The sequence below is a fragment of the Eschrichtius robustus genome, chromosome 1, assembly GCF_028021215.1.
Source record: "Eschrichtius robustus isolate mEscRob2 chromosome 1, mEscRob2.pri, whole genome shotgun sequence".
NCBI lineage: Eukaryota > Metazoa > Chordata > Mammalia > Artiodactyla > Eschrichtiidae > Eschrichtius > Eschrichtius robustus.
Window position 1 is genome coordinate 12,325,215 of NC_090824.1, and position 24,391 is coordinate 12,349,605.

At 38.7% G+C, this 24,391-nt stretch overlaps 1 protein-coding gene across 2 annotated transcripts in view; it reads left to right on the plus strand.

Annotated features, from left to right (window-relative positions):
• ATXN3 (ataxin 3) overlaps positions 1–24,391 on the plus strand; it is a 30,808-nt gene that overhangs the window by 671 nt on the left and 5,746 nt on the right. The window contains exons 2-10 of one of the 2 annotated variants that reach the window (XM_068541447.1): positions 6,437–6,601; positions 6,829–6,873; positions 8,431–8,516; positions 8,943–9,009; positions 12,358–12,445; positions 17,666–17,798; positions 18,143–18,309; positions 19,616–19,712; positions 20,652–20,705. In XM_068541447.1, coding sequence (XP_068397548.1) covers positions 6,437–6,601; positions 6,829–6,873; positions 8,431–8,516; positions 8,943–9,009; positions 12,358–12,445; positions 17,666–17,798; positions 18,143–18,309; positions 19,616–19,712; positions 20,652–20,685 — 882 coding nt within the window. In that variant the 3' untranslated portion in view covers positions 20,686–20,705. The remainder of the gene's footprint in view (positions 1–6,436; positions 6,602–6,828; positions 6,874–8,430; positions 8,517–8,942; positions 9,010–12,357; positions 12,446–17,665; positions 17,799–18,142; positions 18,310–19,615; positions 19,713–20,651; positions 20,706–24,391) is intronic. The other variant, XM_068541437.1, reaches the window with a different exon arrangement.

A 24,391-nucleotide genomic window follows, 5' to 3' on the forward strand; every position in this document is an offset into this window, starting at 1 on the left:
AGAGTTTTTGTTATGAGATGTTTGGGTTTCGTCGCTTTTGGTAGTGGCATCTTTCCGGATCAGGAGGCCAGCTTTCTTATTAGGTATTAAGAGTGGGCAGGAATAATTTTGTTTTTGTCTGCCTAGCCTGTTTTGCTTTGATGCTTCCATGACCATGCGCTTGAAGATAATGTTTGTGGCATGTGGAGAAACTCGTCTTTCTCGCAGTTATCAAACCACTTGGGTGTGAGTGAAACCTTCCTCAGCACAACTTTGTCACATATCTTGTTTCATAATAGTTTCGTGTTTGGAAAGGGTTGCTGGTGAGGCTGTTATTTAGTAGGAGCAAAGGGGTTTTGTTTCGTTAAACACTTGTCCATTTAAAAATACACACACAGCAATCAGATAAAGCAATCAAAGACAAAGGAAGTGCAGTATAAATCTAACCAAATTGTTATGGAATGCTTTTCTTTATAGAAAACATTTCCGAAACTTTGGTACTAGAATAGACCAGTTTTTACGTGTGGGTGAGGAAGGACTCAGTGGTATGGTTATCACTAATCTTTTGACTTGACTGACATGTTATATGAATCCTGGACAAGAGAAATTTAGCTGCTTGGCTAAGGAGATTGGATGAAGAGAACCTCGAGTGGGCATATTTTTATGACTGATTTTCAAAAGCTTTGTTGTAGGACCAGATGGTTCAACGCTGAAGATTTTAAATTTGTCCACATCACTTCTTGAGAATTATGCAATATATTTTTTTAACAATAATGATTGGTACCTAGTTTGGATAGAGTTCAGTGAAGGTAGCTGCTTAACCATGGGATCAAAAGAAGCTGGACGCTAGCCTAATGAAAATCTACTTACCTGAAAGCAGTCACCCTGAATTATCAGCATGAATGTAGACTTAAGCCTACTTCAAGAACACATTTACCCTTATCAACTTATAGGTACTTAGCAAATGAAGACTTAAAGTTCTTCAGGCATATTTCAATAGTATGGAAAGCACCTGTAACCATAGGGCCCATTGTCCATCTCATACACAGTCCATTCTGGGAATGTTTGAGCTCAATATGACATTTTCCAGAGCACTCCCTTCCCCTCCTCTACATACATTTAACTCTAGGTCCCTGGGTTTGGAGAGCCAGGGAACCAACTTTGGCCCTAGGAAAGCTGTGCATGTAGGGTTATCTGCCTACAAATGACTTTGCAACCACTTCCTCTTGGAATTTTGGTTTCTCCATTTTCAGAGTTGTCACTTGGAGTGCCCTTTGTTAAATTAAAATGTAAACTCAACAGTTGTTTATTGATATATCCCCAGTGTCTGGCACATAGCACGTGCTCAATAAATATTTGAATGAATCAAGAGTGTTCCTTGAGCATCTAAGATGTATATGGTGCTATTTATCTAAAGTAAACAATTTTTTCTGTAAATATTTTATTTTTTAAAATAGGATTTTTTTTTTTTTTCGCTATGTTGGGTCTTCATTGCTGTGCAGGCTTTCTCTAGTTGTAGTGAGCGGGGGCCACTCTTAGTTGTGGTGTGTGGGCTTCTCATTGCAGTGGCTTCTCTTGTTGCAGAGCACGGGCTCTAGGCTCACAGGCTTCAGTAGTTGCGGTGTGCGGGCTTGGTAGTTGCGGCTTGAAGGCTCTAGAGCGCAGGCTCAGTAGTTGTGGCGCATGGGCTTAGTTGCTCCGTGGCATGTGGGATCTTCCCAGACCAGGGATCAAACCCGTGTCCCCTGCGTTGGCAGGCGGATTCTTAACCACTGCGCCACCAGGGAAGTCCTTCTGTAAATATTTTAGACTTTGCAGGTCTTTTATGTTCTCACATATTAGTGTGTGTGTGTGTGTGTGTGTGTGTGTGTGTGTTTGTGTTTTCCCAACCATCTAAAAATGTAAAAACCATTCTTAGCTCCTGGGGCAGATTGAATTTGGCCCAAGGGCTAGAGTTTGCCAATCCCTAACTTAAACCCTAGTGCTATATGGCCACCAACTGCTGGAGTTTTTTGTTGTTTGGGTTTTTTGTTTTAGTTCTGGTGCCTGATTTCGGTCGTTTTTGTTATCGCTTCTGTTGCTGACTGCTCTTGGTGAGGTTACTGTGGCATCTGAATTGGTACTTTTATGTGTTTACAGCTGTGAATGATAACCAAACTTGTTGGGATTATATTTAAAATTAGTGAAAATACTGGAAAGATGCTGAGAATTGACTTTATGACATTCGTTATGTTTTTTTTTTGTGATTGCTGGTTCTTAACCATCTTCAGGATATTTGAAGTTTAAGAATCACCAAGTTCCAAATAAGTGGCCTAAGGAAGTGGTAATAGTACAGACTTGAAACCTCTGCCTGGGTTTGAATCTCAGCTCTACCGTTTACTACCTGTATGATCCTGGACAAGTTACTTATTATCTCTGTTCTCCAGTTTCCTCCACTGTATTTGAGGATTTTGAAGTGTCTATCTCAGAGTTATGAGTGCTTAGAATGCTACCTGGCACAGGGAGGTCCTGAAGACTTTGGGGACAGTGAGGGAATGATTTGGTTAAAGTTCCCCTTGGTGGTTTTGTAAGATATCTTGGTAAAACTGAAGATGCATTTTGTTCATCCTCGGATCCCAACACAATAAAGTCTGGGCTTGAAATCATGAAATTTCAATACCACTGAACTTTGACTATAGCAAAGTGAACTTCTGTCCAACTTTGGTTAAAGTTTGATGAGAAAGAAGTGGTTGGGGGACTTCCCTGGTTGCACGGTGGTTAAGAATCCACCTGCCAATGCAAGCGACGCTGGTTCGAGCCCTGGTCCTGGAAGATCCCACATGCCGTGGAGCAACTAAGCCCGTGAGCCACAACTGCTGAGCCTGCGCTCTAGAAGTCCACAAGCCACAACTGCGGAGCCCACACGCCACAACTACTGAAGCCCGTGCGCCTAGAACCCATGCTCCGCAACAAAGACAAGCCACCACAATGAGAAGCCCACGCACCGCAATGAAGAGTAGCCCCCGCTCACTGCAACTAGAGAAAGCCCGCACACAGTAACGAAGACCCAATGCAGCCAAAAATAAATAAATAAATAAATAAATTTTTTAAAAAAAGAAAGAAATGGTTGGGGGGGACTTCCCTCGTGGGCCAGTGGTTAAGACTCCATGCTCCCAATGCAGGCGGCCGAGGTTTGATCCCTGGTCAGGGAACTATATCCCGCATGCCACAACTAAGAGCCTGCATGCCACAACCAAAAGATCCCACATGTCGCAACTAAAGATTCCACATGCCACAATTAAAAAGATTCTGCGTGCTGCAACTAAAGAGCCTGCACGCCGCAGCAAAGATCCTGAGTGCTGCAACTAAGACCCGGCATAGCCGAATGAATGAATGAATGAATGAAGTGGTTGGGGATAGTTTGCCGGGGTGGGATGGGCAGGCAGGGAAATGCATAATCTTAGATGGGACCATTTTACAATTTTTTTGGTCCATGTAGAATTTGACTCATCTTGTGACTTTAAAAAATAATTTTATTTAAATTTGACTGTACAATTTGTTCTTTCCTTCTATTAAATCATGTTAGAAGTACAGAACTTGATATAATTTCCTAAAGCAATACAGTTTTACTTCAATTAGGTTTAATTTCAAGTGCTTATTTTTTGTATTTTAAAGCTAATTTTTTATAGAGAGAATTTTAAAATCAAATATTTGGATTCACTGTTTCTATATATGTTATTACATATGGTGACCATAGTCTGAGAGCCCCAAACTGAAGCATGTAGCCTGACAGCAAACAGAAAATTCCAAGATAATCCAGTGTCTGGTCGCTGTATTAGGTAGCTCTTAATGTGAAGTAGCTGTATCTTAGCAGAGACTTTTTTATTGTTGTTTGAATTTTTTATTAAGGATTACACGTGTAGGTGCACACAGATCATAAGAGTATAGCTCAATGAATTCTCATTAAGTGAACACAAGTGTGTAAATAATACTTAGATCAAGTAACAGAACATTTACCTGCATCTTTTTTTTTTTTTTGTATAATTTTTCTTTTTAAAATTTATTTATTTATTTGTGGCTGTGTTGGGTCTTTGTTTCTGTGCGAGGGCTTTCTCTAGTTGTGGCAAGCGGGGGCCACTCTTCATCGCGGTGCGCGGGCCTCTCACTATCGCGGCCTCTCTTGTTGCGGAGCACAGGCTCCAGACGCGCAGGCTCAGTAATTGTGGCTCACGGGCCCAGCTGCTCCGCGGCATGTGGGATCTTCCCAGACCAGGGCTCGAACCCGTGTCCCCTGCATTGGCAGGCAGACTCTCAACCACTGCGCCACCAGGGAAGCCCTTACCTGCATCTTATAAGCCCCCTTACATTCTCTTCCAGGATACTAACTTTCCCTCCACCTCTGCAAGGGTAACCACTACCCTGATTTCTAAAGTCATCGATTAATTAGTTTTGTCTGTTTTTGAAGTTTTGTAAATGGAATCATATAGAGTGTACTCTTCTGAGTCTGTCTTTTGTTTAATATTGATTGAGTCATCCATATTGTTGCAGGTAGTTGTAGTTAACTCACTGTCATTGTTACATAGTAGTCCTTTGTGAATGTAACACAATTTAGCCATTCTACTGTGATGAGCATTTGGGTAATTTCCAGTTTGGGGGCCAATACAAATAGTGCTTCTATGAACATTCTTATACATGTCTTTCGATGAACACAGGTTTACATTTCTGTTGCTTACGTTATGTACCTAGTGGTGGGATTGCTAGATCATAGGGTAGGTAGATGTTAAGCTGTAGTAGATATTCCAAATAGTTTTCCAAAGTGGTTCAACTAATTTACACTTCCATCAGTAGTATATAATAGTTTTGATGTCTCTAATCGTCTCCAACATTTTAGCCATTCTGGAGTGTGTAGTAGTAACACATCGGTAGTTTTAATATAGGTTTCTCTGATGGTTAATGAAGTTGAGCCCCCCTCTGTGTTTTTTATCCATTTGGCTATCCTCTTGTGAGTTCTTGTTTGTCTTGCCCACTTTTCAATAGAATATAAGTAGACATCTGTGTATCCCTCCAATTCACATTATATTGTTCAGTGAGACTGGCTTTCTGGCAGGAGGAATACAGTAGAAGAAAAAAGAAGTGGAGACAAGTACTCTCTCACCATCGTAGTTATGACTTGAGGGATGGATAGTGTCTTCTTTACTTCAAGTTACTTATTCCATACCAAAATATGAAGATAAACTTGTCTCAGCCCCCTTTCTCACACTCAGACTGTCTCAGTGCTGCATTCCTATTCCATTATATACATATATCCTGTATCTTTTTCAGCAGCGGAATTTTGTTCCTAGAAAATTAACTCAGGAAAAAGATGTATCTTGCAAGGTGTTGGTCTTTGGGGTCTGACCTATTGTGTGACATAGCTCGAAACAAACTGCAGGATGTCAGACAGGTTGGGTTAAGGAACAGACTTTACTGGGGAAATGGAGAACTTAGAGGGCCAGAGTTAGCAGGAGAAGAAGCTGTTCTCCCATCTGCCATCATACTACAGAGAGACCAACCCGGGGCTGGGTTCACTGGGAGGGACCTCATCCACTCAGTAGTATCCCTTCTTATAGGGAAACAGGAAAGCAGCACTGTTGAGGGGAGAGGGGTGATACACAGGCTGCTTAGTTGGAGGAAGCCTGGATTTAGGTTTGGGGTGCCAGTTGTGTAAGAAAGCCAGCTGCCCAGCCCGCAAAGGGCCTGTGGGAAGTTGTTTTCTCCCCACCCCCATAACAGGAAGCCAGTGATCCCAGTTCCCAATTGGAGAACTGAGCTTGGATGCAGCCCCCTTGCTGGTTTGTCCAGAAGTGAACTCCAGGGGTGGTTTTTGGACAGTTTTGCTCATGCACCAAAACTGTGTACATTATCTGCAGAGTTCTTGAAGAGAACCTTGGCTCTGTAGCTATAAGTCTTCATAAACATGGAACAGAATTTTTCTTACTATATCAATTCTTGAGATTCTTCATCTGTTCATGGATTTGAAATTCCATGAACGAGCATTTAGATGGATTAGAGATTATCTTGTTAAAAGAACAAATGTTCTAGGGATTAAAATTCCCTTTCAGCATTAGTAATTTACCATGGAATCTCCAAAAATGTATTTATTTTAGCCACTGAAAACAAAGGAGGCTAAATGTTTATTATAGAGTAGTTTTTAATAAAAATGGGATTTGGTGTATTTGACAGATGATGTTTGTTTAGTATAAATCATTCTTAAATTTTTGATCATATAGCTAAATAATTGTAGTTTCATCAATGGTAGAATTATAAAATAAATGTTAACAAATGAAAATGCATGTACCTGTGTTAATCATGCTTGTCTAAAGCTAAAAATATTCGGTTTGGCTGTGTTAAATTAATGATTAAATTTCTGTTTCGGGGAAGATACTGTACAAATCTGTTTTACAAATCCCATTTGAATTTTTTCTTTTGGAAATATTAGCAAGAAGGCTCACTTTGTGCTCAACATTGCTTGAATAACCTGTTACAAGGAGAATACTTCAGCCCTGTGGAATTATCTTCAATTGCACACCAGCTAGATGAGGAAGAGAGGATGAGAATGGCAGAAGGAGGAGTTACTAGTGAAGACTATCGCACATTTTTGCAGGTACTGATTTTAAACTCACTAAATCACACTTCTTAAAGAAATGTGGGTGCTGTTTAGAAAAGGATGAACCACTCTTCCTTTGGGTATCTGACTTGTTAATTATAAATCGGCTCTCGACTTTGTAGATGGGAATGCACAAGGTGTTACTTTAAATATGCACACTAATGACACTATCCTTCTCTTCCCACCCTCGACCCCTGTCCCAACTACCTATCCAAATTAAACAGCAGCCTTCTGGAAATATGGATGACAGTGGCTTTTTCTCTATTCAAGTAAGTACTCACAGGCATCTACTAAGTGTTGTTTATGTCCCAGGCACTGTTTAAGCTCAGGGTATGCTTTTCCCAGTCTTTCATAGTCACTGTAATGATGTGACCTTCAGAAGTTCCTCCAGTAGATTGTGTCTAAGAGTATAAGATTCTACACCAGAGTATTAGATTTTTATATAGATAAACATGAAAATTAGGATGATAGAATCTTCATCTTAGAGTAGGGCTTTTTCAAAGGAGGTTGTTAATTTGCATCTGGATGCTAATAACCGTAATTCCAGTAAGTCACAGTATTTCAAACTTACCATCTCCTGTGTAAATTTGAGAAAATACAACACTTTGTTACCTTCCATTTAAATCAGCCTACTAGGAGTGGATTCTTTCATTATGGTCTGTGGCTTTTGCCTTTTTCCTTTTTTAAATCTTATCACTCCCCTTGAATTCTGTGGGTGAATATGTATGTACTTGTGAGATTGATTCTTTCATCCGTGGTTCTTTTATTCCATTTCTAACACCTGTGAGGCATATCCAGAGTTCTTTAGAACTTCTCTTGGGGGAACTTTTTCTGCAGATATCTCTGCTTGTGTTCCGCTGTACTGTCCTCCTGGACTCCTCAGTCACCAGCGTTTCCAGCCAGTGCTTTATTGTGGACCGTTACAGGTGACAGCTACTGCAGGGCTTGGAGCAGAGGCCTGAGCAGGCCCAGTGCTTGCCATTTCCTGTTTGTGCAACGCTGCTCTTTTTTTTTTTGGCTGTACCACGTGGCCGTGACATGCGGAATCTTACTATACTTCCCCAACCAGGGATGGAACCCGCATCCCCTGCAGTGGAAGCGTGGATTCTTAACCACTGGACCACCAGGGAAGTCCCTGCAGCGCTGCTCTTGGTGCCAGTTCACGTTTGCCCACCTCATAGCATTCACTTTTTGTCTGTATTCGTGCCTGGTTCACTTGCTGCTTTGTTGGCTACCTTGGAGGGTAGGTAGTGAATTTTCAGAAATTTCCCTTTTTTTTCTCAGTTTGAAATACAGGTTTATCTTTTGTTTTTTTCCTACAAATCACAAACCCGTGATAATAGAAGTTTAAAATTTATGAAAGCTTCAGTTTAAATCCCCAGAAATAACTCATTTTAATAGACATAAAATTATCATTATTACATATCAGGTAGTGAGTTGACTATCAGTTTTCTAAAGCAGGACCCATAGCAGCCAAATTATCACATGTTTGCAGTGGACTAGTTTTAAGAGTAGCACTTACTGGATAGAAAATACATCTGGATTTTTGAGGCAGTTTTATCTAGGAATTGTGTGGTTCTCTGGAACATTCCAGAAACTTAATGTAAAAAGTACTCTTTTAATGTTACGTTTGTATATTATTTATGGACTTAGTGATATATCTACACACACACACACACACACACACACACACACACACACAGACACACTTTAAAAACCATAACCTTCTGGGGAAATTTATATATGAACTACAATTGTATATACAACTAACATGGCTACACTACTTAAATTTGGAATTTTTAAAAGTTGCTATTTTTTTATAACAGGTTATAAGCAATGCCTTGAAAGTTTGGGGTTTAGAACTAATCCTGTTTAACAGTCCAGAGTATCAGAGGCTCAGGATCGATCCCATGTAAGATTTTATTTTGCTTTTCCTACACTTGATTTTTAAATTTCTACTTTCTTAAAGGAGAAAAATAACATCTTGCATGCTTTTGTTTTGATATTCCCCGTTTCAATCCCTCAGGTTTTCCTAGTTCACCTTTTGCGGCTGTCTGTGAACATCTGCCCACTGAGCCTTCCTGACCCCTCAGTGTCTGGCAGTGCAGAGCTGATCCTTGAATGGAGCGTGGTGCCATCGTTTTTGCACGGCATCACTTATCTGCACAGAGATTCATACTGTTTTGTAATTTTTTAAAAATCAGTAATACTTAAAACTGTGAATATAATCCTAAATCATCATAGGTTTTGTGTAATACTTTCCAATAGACAAACTAAATGAATATGAACTCTAGTATTTCAACTTAATGTTATGTATGTTTTTTTTTCCTGTTTCTAGAAATGAAAGATCATTTATATGCAATTATAAAGAGCACTGGTTTACAGTTAGAAAATTAGGAAAACAGGTAATGCTTCCCCTCTTCCTGTGTCTTTTTTCTCATTCTGTACCTCATTTGCAACTGAAGTGTAAGGGATTTGTACCTTCATATTTAAGGCACCCGTCCCTTTCACTTCAGTTGCAAATGAAACTCACCAATAATGTGTGTATGTGGCCTGGTTTCAATAGAGAGAGAGAGAACGTAAGTAAAATTCTCTATTTAATAAGGCAATACAGCCGTGGTTACTTTTAATATGTTTATGAGTTTTTATGTTGTAAAGATGCTCTGTCAGTTAACTACTATTTTCATGGGTTTGTATTAAGCATAGCAATGTCACAAAGCCTGAAATAGTGTCTAGCATGAATAAAACTTTCCAGTAATGTTTGCTTTTGCTTAACAAGGTTATTCACATTCCAAAATGCCACGTAATATATGTATCTGCATAAATCATTTCTATTTTTTTCTAAAAAAAGGACATGGAATGTGTCTTGAGCAAGGCTTTTTATAAGATCAAGAAAAATACCTAAAGTGTTATTTTTAAAAATAATTGCCAGTGATCTTATTTTTAAATTAATTAATTAATTAATTTATTTATTTATTTTTGGCTGTGTTGAGTCTTCGTTTCTGTGCGAGGGCTTTCTCTAGTTGCGGCACGCGGGGGCCACTCTTCATCGCGGTGCGCGGGCCTCTCACTATCACAGCCTCTCTTGTTGCGGAGCACAGGCTCCAGACGCGCAGGCTCAGTAGTTGTGGCTCACGGGCCTAGCCGCTCTGCGGCATGTGGGATCTTCCCAGACCAGGGCTCGAACCCGTGTGCCCTGCATTAGCAGGCAGATTCTCAACCACTGCGCCACCAGGGAAGCCCGGGGCTTCTTTTCATTGCAGTGCATGGGCTTCTCATTGCAGTGGCTTCTCTTTGTTACAGAGCATGGGTTCTAGACACGCAGGCTCCATAGTTGTGGCACGTGGGCTCAGTAGTTGTGGCTTGCGGGCTCTAGAGCGCAGGCTCAGTAGTTGTGGCGCATGGGCTTAGTTGCTCCGCAGCATGTGGGATCTTCCTGGACCAGGGCTCGAACCCATGTCCCCTGCATTGGCAGGCAGATTCTTAACCACTGCGCCACCAGGGAAGTCAGAAAGAGGATTATTGAAAACAGGCTAATGTAGTAAAAAGGAATGAATTATTGATACATATAACAACATGGATGAATCTCAAAATAATTATGCTGAGTGAAAGAACCTAGACACAAAATACTACATACCGTATTGTTCCATTTATATAAAAGTGTAGAAAATGCAAACTAATCTATAGTGACAGAAAACAGATTGACTAGTGGTTGCCTGGGGATGAGGAGGGCAAGGAGCAGTGAAAGAGGAGGATTACAAGGGGCACAGGAAAGTTGGCAGTGACGAATATGTTCACTCTTGGTTGTGGTGATGGTTTCATGGGTATATACATATGTTCAAACTTTTCAAATTGTATACTTTAAATATGGCCAGTTTACTGCATGTCAATCATACCTTAATAAAGCTGTTTTAAAAAATAAACTAATACAAAACAAAAAAGGAAATGAAATCAAGAAAGTACATTGAATTAAATCAATACAAGATAATTCAAAAACAAAAGCCCTGCTATTATCTTTTAAGTCTGCTGCCTAGAAGCAGCTTCATCATAACTGATTATTTCTTCAGGTCCCTCTTGGGGGGCAAAGAGCAAGTAAGGAGGTGTGGTGTGATGCAGGGAAGACTGACCCAGGTGGGAATCAACTCTGGGAAAAACCAGGGCAGGACAACTGCCAAGGTTATTTAACCTCTGGGTTTTATTTAGATCTTTAAAAATATGATCAAATATTCTTCACTTTCAAGATCTGAAGACTTAAATTCTAGAAATTCCTTTGTATTGATTTGCATGTAAACTTACATTATTATTTTGAGAAAAAAAAATATTTTTTTTGTATTTATTTATTTACTTTGGCTGTGCCGAGTCTTCGTTGTGGCACTCGGGATCTTCATTGCAGCATGCGGGATCTTTAGTTGCGGCATGCGGGCTTCTTAGTTGCGGCATGCGGACTTCTTAGTTGTGGCATGCATGTGGGATCTAGTTCCCCAACCAGAGATCGAACCCGGGCCCCCTGCATTGGGAGCGCAGAGTCTTACCCACTGGACCACCAGGGAAGTCCCCTATTTTGAGAAATTTTTAAAATTTTAGTTCTTCAAAATTGAATTTACACATTTCAAATTATCTTTGACAAATACAGGAAATGTCAAATTATGGCTTGTCATCTTTGGTTCTAATTTGTATTTTTGTTTAAAATTGTATTTTTCCCTATAGACTCTTGTCTGAGGTCCCTGTATAAAGAAAAAGATGACTGAGAAAAATACTATTTTTGTGAAAATCCAGGAAAAGTAGTTGGTCATGTTGCTGACAGTAACTTCTGAAACTTTTGTATCATGTGGGTTAAACTAGGACGCCCATGAAGTAGTGACCTAGTAGTGATGCTAATTACATGCAGTAGTGGCTTAGTGAACTTTTTAAAATGAGTTGGCGATTATAAATTCTCTTCCTGGAATGTCTGGCTTTCTCTCAATTGAATTTTTTTTTCTTTTTTTTTTTAAGAGTATATTTTATTTATTTATTTTTTTAAATGAAAGCTTCTTTCTTTCTTTCTTTCTTTTTGGCTGTGTTGGGTCTTCGTTTCTGTGCGAGGGCTTTCTCTAGTTGCGGCGAGCGGGGGCCACTCTTCATTGCGGTGCGCGGACCTCTCACTGTCACGGCCTCTCTTGTTGCGGAGCACAGGCTCCAGACGCGCAGGCTCAGTAATTGTGGCTCACGGGCCCAGCTGCTCCGCGGCATGTGGGATCTTCCCAGACCAGGGCTCGAACCCGTGTCCCCTGCATTGGCAGGCAGATTCTCAACCACTGCACCACCAGGGAAGCCCTCTCAATTGAAATATCTTGACCAAGATTATCAGCAGTGGGAAAACGGGGTGGTTTTCCTTTTTTTTCCACCATCAATATAATATGATTAGATGAGGATTTTGTTGGGCTGTTCCTTTGAAAAAAGATTTAATTGTCGCTATCAATAAAGATACTTTAAAATACTGGCTATCAGTTTCTTTTCTTTTTTGGAAGGGGGATTTAGAGCTTATGGCTTAAAGCAAACTTTTAAAACATTTAATAGTGATAAATTTGCAACATTCTATTTCAGTTTTTTAGAATCGCATTATTTAATTACTTTAAAAAAATCTTGATTTAACATGTTTTCAGTGTTTAGACAGTCTTACTAAGTTTAGATGGGTTATATCTATCCTTAACATGTGAAACTTCCTTATTATTTACAATGTGCACTAACTTAAATATTGACAATTTTTTTTCCAGTGGTTCAACTTGAATTCTCTCTTGACGGGTCCAGAATTAATATCGGACACATACCTTGCACTTTTCTTGGCTCAGTTACAACAGGAAGGTAAGTAAAGACTGAACACTTTATGTTACCTTTTGAAGTAGCCAAATAAAACTATCTCATTAGAAGTGAGTGTAACAAGGGGCTTCCCTGGTGGTGCAGTGGTTAAGAATCTGCCTGCCAATGCAGGGGACACGGGTTTGAGACCTGGTGTGGGAAGATCCCACATGCCGTGGAGCAGCTAAGCCCGTGCGCCACAACTACTGAGCCTGCGCTCTAGAGCCTGCGAGCCACAACTACTGAAGCCCGTGTGCCTAGAGCCCGTGCTCCGCAACAAGAGAAGCCACCGCAGTGAGAAGTCCGCGCACCGCAATGAAGAGTAGCCCCCGCTCACCACAACTAGAGAAAGCCCACGCGCAGCAACGAAGACCCAACACAACCAAAAATAAATAAATAAATTAATTTTTTTTTAAAAGTTAAAAAAAAAAGTGAGTGTAACAATATTGTATTTATGGCAGTGGCAGGGATATAATTTTCATGTTTTACGTGGTGAGCTTTAGGCTGTGATTTGGATGATACTGCTCATTTAGCATTCTTGCTGACACTTGGCCCTCCCCTGGGGATGCTGATTCCTTTGCAGCCCTTCTACAGTAATGGTTCTTTTCAGTAATGGTTCTTTTGTCTTCCATACCCCACATACCACAGAGCCAGGGGAGGTGTAGGTATTCTTCTTGCTCCTCCTTGCCCCTTCTTGGCCACTCTTCTTCCCTAAAAACTCCAGGTGCTTTGAAATACATGTCACGAGATTAAACTCTACCCCATGCTCTTGTGTAGTCTTTTGCAGTCTGATCTTCCTCCTTTTCCATTGCAGATTTTAGGATCTGACTCACTGTCATCTCTCTACTTCAACTCCTTTCATCATTCTTGGTGATTTCTACATCAAAAATCAATCCAGTTCAACCTCTTCTTACTTTCAAAGATCATTTTCTTCACTCTTGCCTTGCCATTGCTAACAACTGTACCCCCTTCAAATCCCAGTTACAATCATCCTACTCTTTGACTATTGCCTCCTATGTTTATACCATATTTTCGGGTTTTTTTATTTCCAACAATTCTTTAAACCCTACTACAAACCTAAACATTCCCCTTATATCCTTAAATCCTGTATCACCCTGCTTATTTCCGGTAATCCATCATTATAATAACTCTGTTGCATTTCTCAACTCCTTTGTCCTTCTCTCCCTCCATCATACTTTTATGACAAAATCCCAACCCTGGTTAAAACCCAATCTTGGGCTTGTACAATCCTCCACCAGAACAGCTGAACATGGCTAAAGATAAAATATGGTTTATTTTCCTTTAAATTTATAATCACAAATTTTTTTTTTTTTAGTTTTTATATGATCACAAATTTCAAATGAGCCTTTAGTGCTGCTTGACATCCCTACTATGTTATCTCGGTTAGTTCACTTACCACTGTCCAAGATGATGATTTCACAACTTCTGCCTTCAAACTTCTAACCACTCCCCTCCCCCTTCCTGACTCCTAGCTTATGGCCTTCCTTTATATTCTACTACGAAAACAGGAGCAACTAAAAGAGAACGTCGTCATTTTTCTACCAGCAATCTATCACCTTGTTTCTATCTCTACCTGTGCTTTGAGCCTATTAAAATAGATGAATTGTCCCCTGTTCCTAACCAAGACCAACCTCTCCACTTTGGGACTAGGTCCCAGCTCCTCCCACCTACTCAGGATCTTTGCTTCTGCTTTTGTCACTCCACTCTCCTGTGTGATTAGTTTCCCCCTCTTTTCTGTATTATTTCTATCAGCAGAGAAATACACTTTTTCTCTCCATTGAGTGAAAAGAAAAAGCATCTTTAACACCAGGAAACTCCAGCTGTCTCCCATTTTTATTTTCTCCTTAGAATCATCTCTAGTGTGTTGTCTCCTATTCATGAACTCATTCCGGTTACACTGTCATAACCAATGTGTCACTGAAAACCCTCTTCTCAGTGTCACCAGTGACCTCCACATTTGCCACTGCCAGTATTCAATTCTCAGTCTTCCTTTGACCTCATCTTTTTTGAGAGTATAGTTGATTATATCCTCCTTTAAACAGAACAAAACAAAACTTTCTTACCAAGAATTTCAAACAAGTATAAAGTATGGAAAATAATGTGATGGATCCTCTTGTACCCTTCTCCCAGCCTCAACAAATATCTCATGGCCAGTCTTGTTTTACCTTTACCCTACCCACTTCCTTTTCCAGTTTATTTTGAGAAAATACTAATTGTCTTATTATGTTCTTTGTAGGTGTCCTTTTAATTAAAACCTTTAAAATCTTTAAAAAACAAGAACTCTTTAAAAAATATATATATAATACTATAATGACACATAGAAACTTAATTACAATTCTGTAATAACATCAACTAATAACATCAACTAGCCAACCAGTGTTCAAATCTCCAGTCTCCTTGGATGATTCTTCTGGGTTTTTTTTGGTTGTTTTTTTTTTACAGTTAAAGCAGGTTGAAATAAGGTTAATTGATTCCATTGGATTGCTGTGTCTCTAAAATCTATCTATAGGTTTCTTCTCCTCTTAATTTTTTTCCTTGATTTATTCTTTTGAAGAAAATGGGTCTTTTGCTCTCTTTCCCACATTCTAGATTTTGCTGGTTGCATCCTTTTTTTCCTCTGAGCCCTGGATGCCCAATAGCCTGGTCCTTATATCTAGAGGCTTGATCAGATTCAGGTTGATTTTGGGAGGACAGAATTCTCTTTACAGATGGTGGTGTCTACTTATCTCTCTTTTTGTGATTTGGGTAGCTGTTGATGATCAATGCCTAGTACATTATTTCATTGAAGACTGCAAAATGGTGATATCAGATTCCTGTCATTCTTTCATTTATTAGTTGGAGGACTTCTATACAAATAAACTTTCCCTCATCAACTGTTTGGTTATCCTGAAGTATAGTTCATATAGAAAAAGCAGGATAAATATTTCTTTTATCAGTTTTTTAAACGAGTCGGTTTCATAGTATCCTTCCTCCAAAGGTAATTGGTTTGTTTCTGAAGTGTCATTGTAAACAAATCCATTAAAACCATAGTTCATATGGTTTAGTCCACTGTAATTATTATTCATGTTGATACTCAAAATTGTCCCATCTTGGATGAGTGGGAACCTTTTGAACTTGACTCCCAAGCTTCTGAAATGACCACTCTAGCCTTTTGAAGCCCTTCTTTCTCATATAATAAGAATTTTCAGTCTTGTCTTGTATATTTCCTGCCCGTTTAGTAATGGTGGTTAGAGATCACAGTCTGGGCACTGGCATGCTTATTGCTGCCAGGCTGGTTGTCATGTACCTCTCTCCAGTTTACATGTAAGATCATAGTGTTGTAACTTCTTTGATTTTATATACTTGTATCCCTTTTCTTTTATGCCTAAAACCTTTGTTCCTAGCTATATCCTCCCTTCTTGAAATACTGTCTACACAAGGCTTCCCGGCCTCTGTGGAGGTTTACCTGCTATCATTGGCTGCTTCTTTCAGATTCCCTTTATGCATCTTACTCTTTTCAATCTCTAACTAATGAAGTGACCCACAGTTCAGTCCTTGGACAACTTCCTGAGTGTTGTCCCATTATTTTAAATATCATCTCTTAATAAAGTCTATCTGCCAATAATTCCTTAGACTTTTATCTTCTGCCTAGACATCTACACTGAACACCAAACTCCTAACTTTGACACCTCCACTCAGAAGTCCAGAAAGCATTTCAAACTGAACGTGTCCACAAAAGATGTATTTTTTTTTTCTCCCCATATATGCTATCCCTCAGGTTTTCCGTTTTAGTAAGACCCACTCTTCTTGCACGCTGGTTCCTATATATTTTGTCGATGAAGCAGCCTAGAGTGCTCTTTTTAAAATGTAATGCACATTGTAGCACAGCTTCATTCGTCAACCCTTCCGTGGCTTCCTAGCACACGTAGAATGAAATCTAATCTTGAGTGAAACCCAAGATCCTTACGGTGCCACCTCCATAAGGCAGCTTCTGCCCTTCCTGATGCTCTGCGTGGAAGAGCATCGCGAGCTGACATAGTTTATTCTAGAATCTAGAAACAGTTTTATTGGCGTTAAACATGTTAAGCAGTCTGAACTCTGAGCACACTTGTCCTTGTGAAAAACAAATGTTAAGTGTATTATGATTTACTCTTTTGAGTTTTTCCAGTAACAGTCCTTTTCATCTTTGTTCATTTGTTTCATTATCTGTTAATGCTCACAAAGAATATCCATAACAAGCACCAAAGTTGAAGAAAATATATGGTAGAAAAATGTAAATTGAGGGACTTCCCTGGAGGTCCAGTGGTTAGGACTCTGCACTTCCAATGCAGGGGCCTGGGTTCGATCCCTGGTTAGGGAACTAAGATCCCACATGCCACGTGGTGCAGCCAAAAATAAGAAATGAAGAAAAACGTAAATTGATTAGAATGAGTTAGGTGTAGCCCACCCTTATTTAGCTATTGTGTGGCGTATCCAGCTGGGAAAACCCTGGCTTTCTAGAATCGTATTTATAAAAAATTACACTGGGCCAGTGTAATTTTTTCAAAACATGAACTGCATCTTCAACACCTTGACTAGATTTGGGATATTGGCTTTCCAGCTCCTGTTTTCAGTTTGGAGGGATGTGTATGTGTCAGTGTCAGAGTCAGGGGCAGCTATTTCCACAGATGACTCATTTTACCCATATTACACATTATTACACACATCCTCTGCTTGTGTCCTCAAATAGCCCTCCGAGGAAGGTACAGTATAATCTATGTAACAGTTGAAGAAACCAAGACATAGATGGGTAAAGGGGTTTACCAGAGGCCAGGCAGCTAGGAAGTAGAAGAGATAAGGGATTAAAACCCAGGTCATCTGATTCCAGATTCCATGCTCTTCCTTATTCCTTTCCTTGCCTCTCTGTTATCATTTAGTGTAACCTACTTGGTCAAGCACTGTTTTAGTAGATCCCTTTACAGATTCGATTACTTCTCATAGTCACTCTGTGAGATGGCTGTTCCCATTTTACAGGTGAAGAAAGCAAGGTTCAGAGACTACGTAATTAGTCCTAGATCACCCCACTAGTAAGCGTAAGATGCATTATTTGAACCCAGGTACTCCTGACTCCTCAGTCTGTGTTCTTCCCACTGTTCTGTGCTGCCTCTCTATCTACTGTCATTTTTAATCAGTTTTGAATGACTTGCTCACTGTTTTAGTTTATTTTTGCCTTTTTTTTTTTTTTAGGTTATTCTATATTTGTTGTTAAGGGTGACCTGCCAGACTGTGAAGCTGACCAGCTCCTACAGATGGTCAGGGTCCAACAGATGCATCGACCAAAACTTATTGGAGAAGAATTAGCACAACTCAAAGAACAGAGGTAAAATTGAGCTTGCAGTATGGAATATATGATAGTATTTCATTACAAAAATTAAATTTTCATGCTTACACTGAAGATGTGGTCCTTTTATTATTGGTGATTTTTTTTTTTAGACCTTTATGTTTTAGTGAAGTTTATTGGTTTAACTGTGGATCAACTCTGAATTATTTAAATATACTAACTTAGATTCACATCACAATAAAACGTTCGTATTATTAGACCTTGTCTGCCGGAAAATGTGTAAGTTTTGACTTACATAAGAATCTTTGCTTTATATATGTCTCTACGTTATATCTAAAATAGAAGAGTGGTCTGCAGTTATTTTTAGTGCTTTTATTCTTTAGAGTCCAGAAAACAGATCTAGAACACGTCTTAGAAGCACATGATGGATCAGGAATGTTAGACGCAGATGAGGAGGATCTGCAGAGGGCTCTGGCGCTAAGTCGCCAAGAAATTGACTTGGAAGATGAAGAAGCAGATCTCCGCAGGGCCATTCAGCTCAGCATGCAAGGTATGGACGTTCCGACACATACTTTATTCATTGTTGAAGAATTGATTCAGATCGTTCTTAGTTCTTCTGGAAGTTAATGTACTATTGGTAGAAGTTCTTGGACAATCACTGCAGAAGCAATAGCTATGTACAATCAGTTATTGTTTTTTAGATTCCTTTTAAAACAACTTTTTACAGCTTGTGTTATATTAGGACTAGTTTTATTTTTATTTCTGGTTATTCCACTTGGTTATAATACTGTGCTAACACAATAGCAAACTGAGGTTAATCATTGTGAGGTCAGTGGGCCCTTAGCCAGACCAACTGTTCTAAAAATGTATGCTAGTGGACATGAAGGAAGGCCTGGACAGAGAAAGTAAATTGATTTTACAGAACTCTAACACTTAGTGGCTGTGCAGCTTACAGCTTAAGCCCACTTTGGTGAGCCCACTTTTTTAGTGATATAAGCCCATCAGCTGAGAGTAAAGATGCATCCCTCAGGGAATCCAAGCTGAGGGAGTTGTCTGGGATGTTGCTCAAAGGGGCTTACTTAAAAGTGTGAGGGGTTTTCTTTTTTCTTTTTTTTTTTTTTGGTACTTTTTGTCTAATTAACGTGAATTTGCCTTCTACTTTCTAATGAAATTACTTGTCAATTGAATTCCTTAAATATCTAAATAAGGAATTCAGAGGTGTGCCAGGAGGCTCATGAGTACTCCATATGGTGTGCAGGCCCATTTTGGATTAGTAGAGCCCTGCTAGATTAGCCCAGTAATGAACAGATGCCAGCTTTAATAGTTTTAGATATTTTTGTATACTTTACTCTTCTTTCCACTTTGTTTCACAGTTTGTGCAGAATCTCTGATTGGTGCAATAATGAAGTAAGAACGTGGAAACATACTTAAGTTGTTGTAGTACCCAAATGTTTGAGGATAGAGGGATACAGAGAATGGGTTTGTTTTATGATCATCCACTTTGAGTTGCTTCTAGGAATTCTATGCCTTTGAAAGTGCAGATTCATTTCTAATAAGAGAGCATGCAAGTGTGGCGTTAATTATTTCTCCTACCAAGTTGGTCGTTGGGCTTACTTCCTCACATCCACTACATCACAGATGGGTAACAGCTTGGGTTGCAGTGGACACAAGTTAGATTTGAACTGCCTTATTCAGATTCTCCCTGAGACTTTCAGAGCCTTTCTGACATTTACAGAATGGTACAGAGTATTTTTGAGAAGAAAACTTTTCAAAAGTTCCTTCACATAAGTATAAACATATTATTGCTTGAATTGGTAAATAAAATAGTTTTTTGGTCTGTTTTATTTTGTTTTCAGGTACTTCCAGAAATATATGTCAAGATAGTCCACAGACGTCAGGTACACATCTTACTTCAGAAGAGCTACGGAAGAGAAGAGAAGCCTACTTTGAAAAGTAAAGTAGTTGGTACAATATTAAAATTGCATATTTAATATTTACCTTGGCTGTTTTGTCTATTTGTAAACATACAGCTTTGAGTTAAACCCTTTATTTTATTGAGGGTTCTCTCCTTTTTTTAAAATACTGGTTACTGCCTGACCCTATGAGCATTTGAATGTATTTTTTAAAAATTTGTAGCTAATAAACTGTGAAATCAAATATAGTTTTAGGGGAAAACTTTGCCCCAGTACTAATTAAATTTACATGAAATAGGGTGAAGGAAACCCTGTAAAATTCGTCATCAAAAGGAAAATGGAATTGGGTCAAGGCAAGAGCAAAGCCTAATGATCCTTTGAATGTACTTCTTGGTTACCTGACCAACCCTGCAAAGTTCTCTTGTGAATTAATAGGAAAAACAGCATTTGCGGTAGGGGAACACACCCCCAAATAGAGGTGATGGTGAATTGCTCCACTCATTGCCACAGTAGGGGGTTACTGCAGGCCCATCAGCATCAGGGACATGAGGGTAACCATAAATCTGAATCATCAGCTCCTAAAACCTAACTTTGTGCCCAGGTTTATAAGTGCTTTCAAAATAGAAATTTCACCTATAAAATTATCCTTTCCAGTAACTGTCACTCACAAGTCTTCATCCCTTTTTCTTTTTTTAATAATATAACTTCATCTTAAGATCACAAGATCTATAATGATATTCAGATCCTCTGATCCCAGGTCAGAAAACAAAGGCCAGTGGCTGAGTCTGGCCTATTATTTACTATATTTCAACAATTCTAAGGTGTACTTTTTTTCACATTTCAACATCTCTGCAATTCAGAAGACTCGTACACATCAGAGTTGGTAGTACTTTAGTAGTATCTAAAATGTTAGAGCATTTTACATTTGATGGTATAATGAAGATAATATTTACTTTGTTTTCTGTTTTTTTTTTTTAAGTCACAGCTCAGAAGTATATGAAGGAAAGTTCTGATCAACTGACATCCTCTTAATGTGAGATATTTCTAGTCTTTATTCAGTGATAGATTAATGGATTTAATTATGTATAAAATTTCAAAATAGTGCTTATTAGTGCTTGTCACTCCCTTTTAAATTTTAAAATTAACTTTTTTTATTTTTTAATTATGATAAACTTCAAATTTATATAAAAGTAGAGAAACCGGCATAAGGAACCCCTATTTATCTGTTGCCCAGATTTAACAGATATCAGCACATGGGCCATCTTGTTTTTTTTATGCCCCCATCTCCCATGCTTTCTACTCTCCCACCCCCAGGGTGGGATTATTTTGTAACAAATCTAAATCATCATACTGCATCTGTATTAATTTCCGTGTGTGTCTCTAAAATATATGCTTTTTTCTTAATATAGCCAAATGCTCTTGCCATACAATAATGGAATAATTATCACATGATAATTATTAATGGTAGTTCTATAATATCATCAACTATCTAGTTATTGCTAAAAATAGCTTTAAATGTTTAATTTGATAAAAAATAATATTTTGGAAAATTTATTTTTAGAGAGATCTAAATTAAAAAAAAATAATCCTACCTTTAATAACTGATGTGAGTGTTTTGGCAGTCACACGCTTCTAGTCACACAAACGCCCATATATTGTGTATCAGTTATACCCATTTTCCCATGAGAGTAAATATTCTTTGTAATAGGCTATGTTATATTTCATAAAATGAATTTATGTATCACAATTTATGAACCTTTTGATTTTTGCTATTATAATTAATAATGCAATGAACAATCCTTGTATTGACTTTATGCCTCAAATCTCTCATCATTTCTGCTAATTATTCTGAGAATTTCAGACTACTAAGTTAAAGGACATGAACATTTTTAAGGCCTTGGTACAGATTTCTAAACTGCTCTCCAGAACAGTTTCCAAGTGATAACTTCTGCCATGCTTTTTTTCAGACTTCAATTTTTTCCAGAACAAAATGGTCCAAACAGACATACTTTATAGAGAAACTATAAAATTCACAAGTACGTGTAAGAAAAATAAAATGTCTTTAAAATATAAAAACAAATCCCTCTTTTTTTAAAAAAAAGTTTTTTAGATTTTTTGGATTAAAAATGTAGAATTTCCAATGAGTTAAACTTTTTAGAATACAAAGGATAATGCAGTAACATTCCATAATGACTAAGTGAGTTATAACAAGTGCAATGCCAGCTATAACTAATGCAGGTGTTTTATTCAACGTTGCACCCTTTTTTAAATGTTTGAGTCTCCTTTCTGACTGGGGGTTGTTGATTGGGTAAGAAAGTACCGTGATGGTTTCCAGCTTCGGCTTACTATCCTCTGCCTCCTGGTTTGGCTTGAAAATACTGGTGAGAACTTGAGTAGAACTAGAGAATATTTTACACAGTTACTTGTTGCTGAGAAGAGTTAAGAGCTAACTTCTTGGGGTTTCTTTTTAACTTTGGCTAGCATTCAGAATCTTGTAGGACTCATTAGTGAAGGAGCTGAGAAACTAATTTTTGCCTTTCAGTAGAATTCCTGATTACTAAACCTATATGGGTCCTTGTCTCAATAGCTTCTATTTTGGAGAACTTGGCTCTAAGGTTATGGAGCCATTTCTTCCCTCTGATCCTTTCCAAACTGACCCTGGTGCTAATTTGTTTGTCATTGAAATTTATAGGTTTTTTTTTTCCTGTAGAGTGTTTGAAGCTTCACACTTAATATAGTAGCCACAGTGTTCATGCATTAAGCATGAAAATGCTGTTGAAAGTCTACCTGTTACAAATTCATAGTTTATGAGTAAGAGTTGTTAACTGATATTTTCGTAGCCATGATATTTTTTCCAATGGTAATCTCCAAATCCATGGTACCTATCATAAAACCCTGAGAAAAACTCTGCTGTGTCAGCTATGTCATTGTAAAACCTTAACTCACATGTTATGTGCATCAGATGAGGCAGTGTGTAAAACTGTTCTGTAAACTGTGAAGTAGCCTACAGGTATATGTCAGTGTTATTAATGCCTTCTCCAGGTGTAGCTCTGAAATGATTCAGATTCTTTCTTTCTGTCACTAAAAAAGTGTTTCCCAACAAGGAGGGAAACAAATGTTTTCATAGCCATGGATTGCTATGATTTTTTTTGATTGCCTAGTATTTGAGCTACCACTTCAGTGGCGTGGCATAGTTTATCAGGGTTCAGTTTAAGAAACAGAAACGACTTAGAGATGTTTTAAGCAGAAAAGAATTTGATACATAAATTAAGGGCTTACACAACGTTGGGAAGAACTGGAGGGGCACGCTGTAGGCCGGGCCTCCAGAATACCACAGACCAACTTGTTGGAAGAGCTGCAACGCTGCCCCAGGTGGATGATGGGGAATCAGGATATCAAGTTTAAGAACACACTGCTTTAGCTGTGATCCTAGCATCAAGAAGCTGCCACCACAGTTGCCTAGACGTGGGAACCTGAAGTCTGGCCCCCACTGAAACTGCCAGGAAGCAGAATTCTGGAACTGGCATCTCCATGGCTTTACTTGCCAGCAGAGAACAACAAAAGCGGCAGGAAGATGGCTGTGCCTCATCGGCCTTGTAAATCTCATGCAAGTGTTTAATTGGTAACCAGAATCCTAGCTATAAAGCAATCTAAGACGTATAGTTTTGAGTTTCCCAGCCTCTGTCATACCGAAGGCACGTTAGAAGGCACAGTGAGAATGGATGCTGATTTGCTACTTGAACATGTTCCATCTTACAGTGTCATCACATACGAAAGGGGTCAGAATTGTTTCAAGGTTGGCAGTTGATTTACTTCTCACTTTAAAGTAGAATAAAGGTTATCCGTCTAAAGTCTTTGTCTCACCAGTCACTCGCTTGCATTCTGACATACTTTCTTGAGTGGAGGGGAAGGAGGGCATGGAGAGGATGTGCCAGGAATTCCCCTCCTCACAGCCTGTCTTTCTTTTGCCATGTTCCAGAATCAGGGTATGCAGGGGGAGCCCTGTGCCTACGTGTCCCTCATTAGCCATGCTCACCAGAGTCATAAACCCGTGCACACGTCAGTGTCTGGCTCAAAGGCCAACAGGGAGAAACTGGAAGTCCCACTGGCTGAATTTGCTTTGTTGCTCATATTTAAAACACAGGATTAAGAGAGACCCTAGAAAAAAATATGCTATTCTTTTCATAGTGTTACTGGTCATCTTAAAATTCTGCTTCCTTTAAAAATCCTTTCAAGCATTTTTTGAAAGCTATAGCTTCTTGCTTAGATTGTCAGATGTTTATACGTTTTGGTTTTTAAATTTTTAGCATATACATATGTACATATATGAAATAATTTAAAATTTTTGTCAAAGCAGAAATAGTTCACAGAGCTCCTTATACCCTCCACCCAGATTCCCTAATTGTTGATATTTCTGAACCACTTGAAAATAACTTGCAGACACAGTTTCCCATTACATCCCTCAATACTTCAGTGTCTATTTTCTAAGTACAAGGACATTCTCCTACATGTTTATATCATAACTGTCATATTTAAATGTTTTAATATTTGGATTATGACATTGATTTTCCTTTTGCAAAAAATATAGGGAGAACTTATTTTAATGCTACAGGTATTACTGAAACTTGATAATGCAAGTTAAATAGTTGTTTTCTTTCATTCATCAAGTATTTAGTGACAGGCACAATTTTAGGCACTGGGGAAACAAACAGGATAAAC